General features: G+C 41.5%; 1 protein-coding gene across 1 annotated transcript in view; it reads right to left on the bottom strand.

The window, feature by feature from the left end:
* Positions 1–10,707, bottom strand: part of GNPTAB (N-acetylglucosamine-1-phosphate transferase alpha and beta subunits) — an 81,949-nt gene that overhangs the window by 42,473 nt on the left and 28,769 nt on the right. The window contains exons 3-5 of the mRNA XM_003783472.3: positions 6,232–6,351; positions 4,999–5,040; positions 990–1,192 (exon numbers count right to left, since the gene is read on the bottom strand). Coding sequence (XP_003783520.1) covers positions 990–1,192; positions 4,999–5,040; positions 6,232–6,351 — 365 coding nt within the window. The remainder of the gene's footprint in view (positions 1–989; positions 1,193–4,998; positions 5,041–6,231; positions 6,352–10,707) is intronic.

The following is a 10,707-nucleotide window of genomic DNA, read 5'->3' as shown; positions in this document are numbered from 1 at the left end:
TTCAAATCATTTTTTGCCTTATAAACAAGAGAAATTTATTTTTCACAGTTCTGGTGGCCAAAAGTCTGATATCAAGGCTAGGTGCAGCTGCTCACACCTATAATCCTAGCACTCTGGGGGGCAAAGGTGGGTGGACTGCTTGAGCTCACAGATTCAAGACCAGCCTGAGCAAGAGGGAGACCCTGTTTCTAAAAAAACAGCTGGGCATTGTGGCGGGCGCCTATAGTCCCAGCTACTCAGAAGGCTGAGAGGCAAGAGAATCACTTGAGTTCAAGAGGTTGAGGTTGCTGTGAGCTGTGATGCCAGAGCACTCTACCGAGGGCAACAAAGCGAGACTCTTATCTTAAAACGTCTGAGATCAGTACTAGCACAGTCAGCTTTTGGTGAAGGTTGCAGGTGGCATCTTCTTATAATTTCATATGGTGGAGAACAGAGAAAGCACTGATCCCACTCATGAGAGCAGGGCCCTCATGACCTAATCACCTACGAAAGGGCCCACCTCCCAACATCTTCACTGGTATAATCATGGGGGGGGGGGGTTTCAACATACAAATTTTAGGGGGAACACAAACATTCAGTCCATAACACTGTATGACCAGACATTTCAGAATGTAATGTATGAATCCACAGAGTAAAATACAGTAGAACTCCCACAGTTGACCATCTCCTTAAGGTGGCGTAACTTTCATAGACTGGACATACACCACATCTACGTATTAGTACAGTACACCTAGTTCCTTATGCTGACCACCTCTGTATGTTGATCAGTTTGTTACAGTACCTTGGGTGGTCAACTTATGGGGATTCTACTGACTGTATATGTAGTTTACAACCCTTTCTAAGGTTAAGGCTGAAATGCAAAGGTATCTCTTCTGTGTCTCTTTTTTGCATTTTTAGTTTACTAGTTATTTTCTTAAAACTGAATCATTTTAATTCCATTCAGACTTACAAGATAACATGATTTTAAAATACCCATAAAAAGATCTTACCTTCCATAGTACTGTCGAAAACAATAACTGAGACATTAGTAGAAGGGTTTTTTGGTTTTGCAACATTGAATATGTCACTAGCAGAATGAAAAGAAGGATAATGAGATGGCAGGTCTTTCAGGGTGATGTTGGCCGGCAGGGCTGGGTCCAGGATAAGCATTGGCACCTTAATGCAGTGTGTCAGCAAACATTCCAGCTTCTCACTGGAAAGAAACACCAAGAGGCTTACAATTATATTCTTGAAATACAATCAGTAATGAGAAGCTTCTTGGTACTACTAAATTTTCCAGACTTTTTTTCTATGATCTAAAAAAAACCCCACAATATTTTAATAAATGAGGAATTTTATCTCAAGCATACAGAAATTTAACAAGTTAGCAAGTATGATATAAAATTCAATCCAACCTTAAAGACAGAGTTTTCAAAATCCAATTATTATAATAAGGTTGCACAAATATTTACTAACTCAAAAGTGTATAAGAAATTAAGGAATTCATTACCATATCTAAAGGGTATTCATAATTCCAATAAAGTGCATTATTAGTTTAGGAACTAGGTAGGATCTTATTGATACAGTGTCATATTATCAGATACAACTTGCCAATTCCAGGCAGAATACAATAAAACACAATAGAATACAATTAAGGACATCAAGTATGACACTACATTGACAGAAACAAAGCAAACAGGCCATCGTTCTAATATGAATTTATATGAGATATTTCTATCTGAATGAGAAATACCAAGATTAACAGATCATCTAAATAAACTAATGAATGGGCAAAAGACATGATTAGAAAATCACAAAGTAGAAACAACTAGTTAAAAAAAATCACAAAGTAGAAACTATAACTAGTTAAAAAACATATAGGGCAGCGCCTGTGGCTCAGTGAGTAGGGCATCAGCCCCATAAACTGGGTGGCAGGTTCAAACCCAGCCCTGGCCAAACTGTAACAAAAAAAAAAAAGCTGGGCATTGTGGTGGGCGCCTGTAGTCCCAGCTACTCAGGAGGCTGAGGCAAGAGAACCTAAGCCCAGGAGTTGGAAATTGCTGTGAGCTGTGATGCCAAGGCACTCTACCAAGGACGACAAAGTGAGACTCTGTCTCTTAAAAAAAAAAAAAAAACACATATAAAATTAGGCCAGGTGTGGTGGCTCACACCTGTAAATCATAGCACTCTGGGAGGCCTAGGTGGGTGGATCACTTGAGCTCAGAATTCCAGAGCAGCCTAAACAAAAGCAAGACCTTGTTTTTACTAAGAACAGAAAAACTGAGGCAAAAGGATCACTTGAGCCTAAGACTTGGAGGTTGTTGTGAGCTACGATGCCATGGCACTCTACCCGGGGTGACAGCTTGAGACTCTGTCTCAAAAAATAAAAATAAACAAATAAATAAATAAATGAAATTGTTGAACTTTCCTAATATTCAAAGAAATGTAAAAGAAAACAATGAGGTCTCACCTTTTATTTACTAAATTACCACTTCTCAAAAAATGATGACTCAATGTTAGCACTAGTACAGTAAGCCTATATTCCTCTCAAACACTGCAGATGTCACCAACTCTTTGGGAAAGCAGTTTGGTAATATTTACAACTATGATGTATATTGCACATGTGTGTACATACATACTTTTTTAGAATCATAAAAACATGCTTCTACCTTGATAATCTTACTTCCAGGAATCTAGTCCAAGTAGAGAGAGAAAAACTAAACAGGAAAAACAAACAAACCCACACAAAGAAAATGCCAAACTCAAACGGAACTATCATAAAAATATTTACAACAGTGAAAATACAAAAATTCCAACACTGAGTAAATTATAGCACGATGGCTTTAAGGAATATTATGCGACTGTAAAAAAACTGAAAAATATAAACCATGAAGACAATGTATCAATATGTATGATTACATTGGATTCTTGCTTCTCCATTCTTGTGAGACTCTACTAAGAAGAATGTGTTCCACTTCTATCCAGGTTAATACAAAAGATGTCAAGTCTCCATCCTTTTTACTGGCTGAATAGTATTCCATGGTATACATATACCACAGCTTATTAATCCATTCCTGGATTGGTGGGCATTTAGGTTGTTTCCTTATTTTGGCAACTGTAAATTGAGCTGCAATAAATGTATGAAGGCAGTAGATGACCTAATACATGGTGGGGGGCAGGGGAATGAGGGAGTGGGGAGAGGGGGAAAAGGGAGGAGGATGGAGGGTCACAGTGTATGGCACACCTCTTGGGGGAGGGGCATAATTATAAGAGGGAATTTACCTAACAAATGCAATTAGTGTAACTTAATCCTTTGTACCTTCAATTAATCCCAAAGAATAAAAAAAGAAATATGCATGATTATATAAAGTAAAAAAAAGGCAGGATACAAAAACTTGCACACATATTATAAACTACAGAAGATCCAAAAAATATATATACATACTTTATCTAGACACTACTTTTTTTTGAGTTTGGCTGGGGCCAGGTTTGTACCACCCTCAGTATATGGGGGTGCCACCCTACATACTACTTTTTTAAGTCAAATTTAAGGTACCATTACAGGTCAAGCATACTTAGACATGCTGTGCCCATCCATTTTACATGTAATTAATACACTTTGGGGGAATGATCTATTTCCAAAAAGATCTCTTAAATGACACACACCCCCCACACCCCCACCCCCGCACTCCCCTGGGTGGCGCCTATGGCTCAGTGGGTAGGGCGCAGCCCCATATACCGAGGGTGGTGGCGCGTTTGAACCCAGCCCCGGCCAAACTGCAATAAAAAGATAGCCAGGCATTGTGGCGGGTGCCTATAGTCCCAGCTTCGGGAGGCTGAGGCAAGAAAATCACCTAAGCCAGGAGTTGGAGGTTGCCATGAGCTGTGACACCACCTCATTCTAAGGAGGGCAACAAAGTGAGACTCTTGTCTCTTAAAAAAAAAAAAAAGGCACCCCCCAGTATAACTACCTATTCAAATATGCATTACAAGTTAATAATAAAATATAATAGTTGTTGACTTAAAATTATGTGAGTTTTTTCTCTTACTTTTTCCTCAATCTTTCTTAATGTTGCATTACTTTCATTTAAATCAGGGGTCCTCAAACTTTTTAAACAGGGGGCCAGTTCACTGTCCCTCAGACAGTTGGAGGGCCGGACTGTGGGCCCCGGGATGAGTCAGCTGCTAAGCAGGACAGGCAGCAGCAGCAAAAACACCCGGCAGGCCAGATAAATGACCTAGGCAGGCTGCATGTGGCCCGCGGGCTGTAGTTTGAGGACACCTGATTTAAATAATTTAAGTCATTTACAAAATAGTATTAATATCAGTATAATTTATAAATAAAACTACACAATTTATATAAAGAGATGATTCAGAAAGAAATTCTGGATCCTGAAATTCCTCAGGCTCTTGTCCGTGAGTAACCGTTTTTTAAAGTCCAAAGATTAAGTGGGGAAGTGTCAGTTAACAGAGGTTTCTGCTTGTCAGTGACACAGTCTTGTTTTAAAACCCTATCAGAGTAGTCAAGGGTGATTCAGTTCAAGATAGATATATCTGATTCTTGAAATTAGGCTAAATTCCCTTCTCAGATCCTTAAATATAAAACATACAACTTTACAGCTTTTAAAGAAATATATGTATACATACCTATAAAGAACCCATAAGTAAATGGTATATAAATTTCACAAATGAAAACACTGGGTATAAATTAGAATTCAAGCAGACCAAGAGAACAATGCACCAAGACAGATTAATGGGAAACTGTAGAGAGGGGAATTCCTGGTGCTCTGACCCTTCCAAATGTAAAACCTTCGGTTAGCCAGCACCAAAAGTGTTACAAAATCTCCCATCTAATGGATGCACCTACTTTGGGAGTCAAAAACTAGCAGACAGAATAACTGAATATGAGCGATAGAGAAAATTACAAAATACTGTGTACCCAACATAAATAAGTCATAGTCTGGATATGTCATGTCAGGCCTTCAATGTTTATTCGTAAGAGAAAATCAAAATGTTTACCTCTTCTTAGTTGGTTCCGTTGTATTCTTCCCAAGGATTTCTCTAATGAAAAGCAAATATAGTTCATTATTTATGCATGAAGTAGTGCCCGGACCAAATGAGAGTAAGAAGGACTTACAGTGTTGACTTTCCTGGTTACTGCACTGAAACTAACATACTGGTAGGAAGCACTATAATGCTTATATCTAAAATGCATAACAAATTATGTTCCAATAAAATACTACCTACAACACTGTAGCTCCCCTGTAACCAAGACAGTTTACTTACTTCTCAGCCGTTTTCACGCACTGAGAAGGCCTTATATCCTCTAACACAGATGGAGAGAATTTGCTGCAGTATATGGTACCTGGTAACCAGCAACTGGAGTACATCCCGATATTCACAATGAGAAAATACTCCTTAAGAACCAGAGGGGAGGGCAGCACCTATGGCTCAGTGAGTAGGGCACCAGCCCCATATACCAAGGGTGGAGGATTCAAACCACATAACACCCAGGCTGGTGGGTTGGAACCCAGCCTCGGCCAGGTAAACAATGACAACTATAATTAAAAAAAAATTAACTGGGCATTGTGGCGGATGCCTGTAGCCCTAGCTACTTGGGAAGCTGAGGCAAGAGAATCGCTTAAGCCCAGGAGTCTGAGGTTGCTGTGAGCTGTGACATCACTGCTCTCTACCAAGGGTGACATAGTGAGACTCTGTCTCAAAAAATAAACAAATAAATAAATCACGTTACTAAATAAAAAGTGCCTGAGTTTCTAATTCCATAGTACTTTTGTTTCTAAGAGGGAGAAGGGAATATATACTTCTTACCGCCTTCTTCAAATGGAAACAAGTCTGTAGGCCTATTACGTTTTTCAAAGGGAATAATCTGTTTTACTGTGAAGCTATTATTTCATGAAAATTCATACTTAGGGCTTGAAATGACCGGGAAACCTGGAGCTTCCCTGGAAGACTACCTCTACCTTGAGGCTCCTGGAAGACCAAGCCATCACTAGTCCACCACGTTCATAAAATGGCCATCTAACAAAGTGAGGCTGGCATTTGACAATAGTGCCCAAATCCTCCTTAGGGACCAACAAAGGTCAGATAGATGGCTGCCAAAATCTCATCATGGTGTTAATGGGAGAGGCAGACTTTTGTTTGTGTGGCATTGTGAAAATCAACTCACCCTTCTCAAATACACACTTAGCTCTGCTCACAGGACTATGTGTATTTTTTTTTAATCAGTTTTACCTCATTGCTTTCTGCTCCTCCTCCATTTGTTCTCTGACCTGCTGTAGTTCCTTCAGAAGTTCAAGATCTGTGCCATTCACCCAGGTGTAAACCACGTCGATCGGCATGGGCAGGCAGAGCCTACGGCAAACCCACAAGTCCTCCGACTTAAATCCATTTTTCCAATATATTTGAGAATAAGAATATAACAGGATTTAAACCCCAGGGATCATTTTTTTTTAAATCAATGAAAAGGCAATCCACCTGTGGGACAGTATCAACGAACTGCATGTTTTCAAACTAGAGTTGGAAAGCTACTGTTTGTAAAGTACCTTCTCTGTGAGCTGCATTACACTAGACATCTCACATAATTTGCACCATTTGATCCTTACAATCACCTTGTAAGAAGGCTAGTATTACTTCATTTTAAAGATTATTTGGGGCTGGGCACTGTGGCTCATCCCTGAACCCTGGGATGGCTGAAGCTTAAGCCTAAGCTTAAGAGTCCAAGACCAGCCTGAGCTACAGCAAGACCCTGTCTCTAAAAATAGCCAGGTGTTGTGGCAAACACCCGTGTCGCAGCTACACAGAAGGCTAAGGCAAGAGGATCACTTGAGCCCAAGAGCCTAAGTTTGCTGTAAGCTATGACACCATCCACGGCACTCTATCAGGGGCAACAAAGTGAGACTCTTGTCTCTAAATAAAAATATAAAGACTATTTGAGAAGTGGATAGTCCTTGAAGCTTGGCTTAGATTAACTTTTATATTCTCAAAGTTTAGCAAACAAGGGAGCAAAGAAGCAGATGCAGCCAAACAGAAAATAGAAGCTTACAGAACAAAATTACCCAAAAAAAAAAAAAAAAAAGAAGAAGAAGTTATCAAACAGCTCATGATGAAGACCCAGCCCACCCAGTACACAGCCCTCTTGTGCCCTTCTGCCGCCAAGCCCGACCTCTCCCCGGCCTGCTCACTCTGCTCTGCTTTTCCTTTATTCATAACATTTATCATCTAACATAATGAAGAATTAACTTGGGACCTATTCTACTAAAAACATGTGCCCTCCCCCTAGAATGTAAGTTCCAAGAAGGCAGGAAACTTTCTGGCTTTGTTCTCAAAAAGTATCCAGACACATAGGTGCCCAGGAAGTATTTGCTGACATGTGAGATACTAGTACAGAAGACCTTGAATTTACACCATTTTTTCCTAATTAGCTTATCTCACAATAAAGAGGCAGACTCGATTCTTGAGCGTGCTGTTTAAGCCTCACCTTAGTGATTTTGTCCAGGTTCTATCCCTGTCAACAGCATTTTTCTCCATTCTCTTACTGACTTCCCGAAACCTACCCATCTTTCTGCCCGGCTCCAGTCCTATGTCATTCTGACATAGGAGCTCGTGTACACATGGATACTTTTTGGTACCAATACTGGTATTACTTTAGATGGGCTGTTTTAAGTTTGGTATTTTCCAAGAAACTGTACAGTTTTCGTTTTGGGTTTTTGTTGTTGTTGTTGTTTGAGAGAAAGTCTCACCAGTTGTCCTGGGGTTGAGTGCTATGGTATCATAGCTCATAACAACCTTAAACTCTTGGTCTCAAGCAATCCTCTTATGTCTTAGCTTCCCAAGTAGCTTGGGTCTACAGGCACCCACCACAACAATTAGCTAGTATTTCTATTTTTTTAGTACAGACAGGGTCTTGCTTTGCTCATTTTGGTCTCAAACTTCTGAGTTCAGGTGATCTACCTGCCTTGGCCTCCCAGAGCGTTAGGATTACAGGTGTGAGCAACCATGCCCGGCCCAGTTTGTTTTCCTGTTGATTTTTTAGGCTTATCTTTTGTCCTCCTCACAACCCAGGCACAATACTAGGATAATTTTGGTTGCAACCATACTATTCAGTGCGGTATTAATCATCTCATGGGAAAATAAATGTAGTTTGGTGAATCAATCTTTCAAATTATGGAAAGAAAAAAATAAACAGAAGTAACCAACTACCTTTAACTTAAAAGAAGTAGGTAAAGGGCGGTGCCTATGGCTCAGTGGGTAGGGCACTGGCCCCATATACGGAGGGTGGCAGGTTCGAATCCAGCCCCAGCCAAACTGTAACAAAAAATAGCCAGGCATTGTGGTGGGCGCCTGTAGTCCCAGCTACTTGGGAGGCTGAGGCAAGAGAATCACCTAAGCCCAGGAGCTGGAGGTTGCTGTGAGCTGTGACGCCCCAGCACTCTACTGAGGGTGATAAAGTGAGGCTGTCTCTAAAAAAATAAAAATAAAAATAAAGAAGTAGGTAAGATAACTGGGCAAAAGGACTATCTATCCATTCTCTCAATAAATACTCAGCACTTAGTATGTGCAAGGCTCTGTTCTAGATACTAGGGATTCAGCAGTAAATAAAACAAAACCTAATTCTGTGCCTTCTTAGACCTTACATTCTAAAAGGGTGAAGACAGGAAATAAACCAAATAAACAGATGTAACGTTAGATGAAGCAGCAAATGAAAAGGAAAAGTATGTCTATGTGGAGGATCGGTTTTAAAGACGGAGCTCAGAGACAGCCTTAGTGAAAAGGTGGCATTCCAGCAAATGTGTGAAGGAAGGAAGCAAGCCAGTTGTGTAACTGAGGGAAGAATGGACCCGAGAAAGGCAACACCCCATGCCCACGCCCCCAGACAGATAAGGAACTAGAGGCCAGTACTCCCTGGCTGGGCAGAGAAGGACAAAGGGAATAAATGGAAGAGCATAACTGGAGATGAAGGTCAACAAGGTAACAGGGGACCCAGAACTTCATTGGGAAAACAAGGAATCATCTTATACTCTAGCAAATGTGATAGCTGAGTATCTACTGATTCTCTTGTCAAGATTTCCCACTGCCTGAAGAATAAAGCCTAAGTTCCTTCACAACCTGCACCTTGCACTCTGGATGCTCCAGTTGTACACCCTTACCCAAATATGACAAGAACTTGCAACACTTTGTGCCTTTGAACATGCTCCTCCCTCTACCTAGAATGTTCTTTCATGTATAACTACCTCCTCCTTTCCCAACCCCCACCTTTTCTCACCCCTTACAAAGAATTTACTGCTTGACACGCAGCTTCCATACAACTCTGTACTCTAAGGAATCCTTATCATACTGTGCTGCCTATTATTTCCGCATCGGTGTCTTCTATTAGATGGATTATCTCTAGGGCTGCAATGGTATTGTGCATTCATCGTGCTGATTCATTACCTCCTCTCCTTCCTACACCTTCAGGCTCACTCTCCCTACTATTGATAATCACTGCTAGGACTTAGTGACCAGATTGCAGGCTCCATTCCTAATGCTTCTGATGCAATAGGTCTAGACTGAGGCTGTAGAATTTGCTTTTCTAACATCCTTTCAGGTAATGCAGATGTGCTGGTCTAGATATTACACTTTAAGAATCACTGACTTGGCTCGGCGCCTGTGGCTCAGGTGGCTGAGGCGCCAACCACATGCACCTAAGGTGGCGGGTTTGAATCCAGCCCAGGCCCACCAAAACAACGGTGATGGCTGCAACCAAAAAATAGCCAGGCGTTGTGGCGGGCGCCCGTGGTCCCAGCTACTAGGGAGGCTGAGGCAGGAGACTCGCTTGAGCCCAGGAGTTGAAGGTTGCTGTGAGCTGTGATGCCATGGCATTCTGCCCAGGGGGACAGCTTGAGGCTCTGTCTCAAAAGAAAAAAACAATCGCTGACTTATGTGGAGGTTATACTTCACTTTTTCCCTACTAAAATGCCAGTTCTGGCTGGGTAAGATGGCTCATGACTGTTATCCTAACACTCTGGGAGGTGGAGGCAGGTGGACAGCTTGAGCTCACGAGTTCAAGACCAGCCTGATAGCTGGGCGTTGTGGTGGGCACCTGTGGTCCCAGCTACTCGGGAGGCTGAGGCAAGAGAATCACCCTAACCCAAGAGCTGGAGGTTGCTGCGAGCTATGCTGCCATAGCACTCCACCAAGGGCAAAAAAGTGAGACTCTGTCTCAAAAAAGAAAAAAAAGACCAGTCTGAGCATAAGTGAGACCCTGTCTCTACTAAAAATAGAAAAACTGAGAGAAGAGGATCGCTTGAGCCCAGAAGTTGGAAATTGCTGTGAGCTATGATGTAACAGCACTCTCCCCAGAGTGACTTGAGACTCTGTCTCAAAAAAAAAAAAAAAATTAAATAAAGTAAAATGCCAGTTCTACATAAGGCCAATGAGCTCATCTTGTTCACTGCTATACAGTGCAGGGCCTAGAATAACACCTGGTACATAAGTAGGGTTTGATACATATTTGTTAGATAAACAACTATCTGTTCACTCCTTCAGCATACTGTATAGCAATCTTTTCCATTAAAAAAAAGAAACTCTGGCTCAGCGCCTATAGCTCAACCGGCTAAGGCGCCAGCCACGTACACCTAAGGTGGCGGGTTCAAATCCCCAGTCCGGACCCGCCAAACAACAATGACGGCTGCAACCAAAAAATAGCCGGGCGTTGTGGCAGGCGCCTGT

The sequence above is a fragment of the Otolemur garnettii genome, unplaced genomic scaffold (assembly GCF_000181295.1).
Source record: "Otolemur garnettii isolate 467f Iridium unplaced genomic scaffold, OtoGar3 scaffold00007, whole genome shotgun sequence".
In the NCBI taxonomy this organism is placed as follows: domain Eukaryota; kingdom Metazoa; phylum Chordata; class Mammalia; order Primates; family Galagidae; genus Otolemur; species Otolemur garnettii.
The sequence above is the reverse complement of the archived record's forward strand: the minus strand, read 5'-3'. Positions and strand labels throughout refer to the sequence as shown.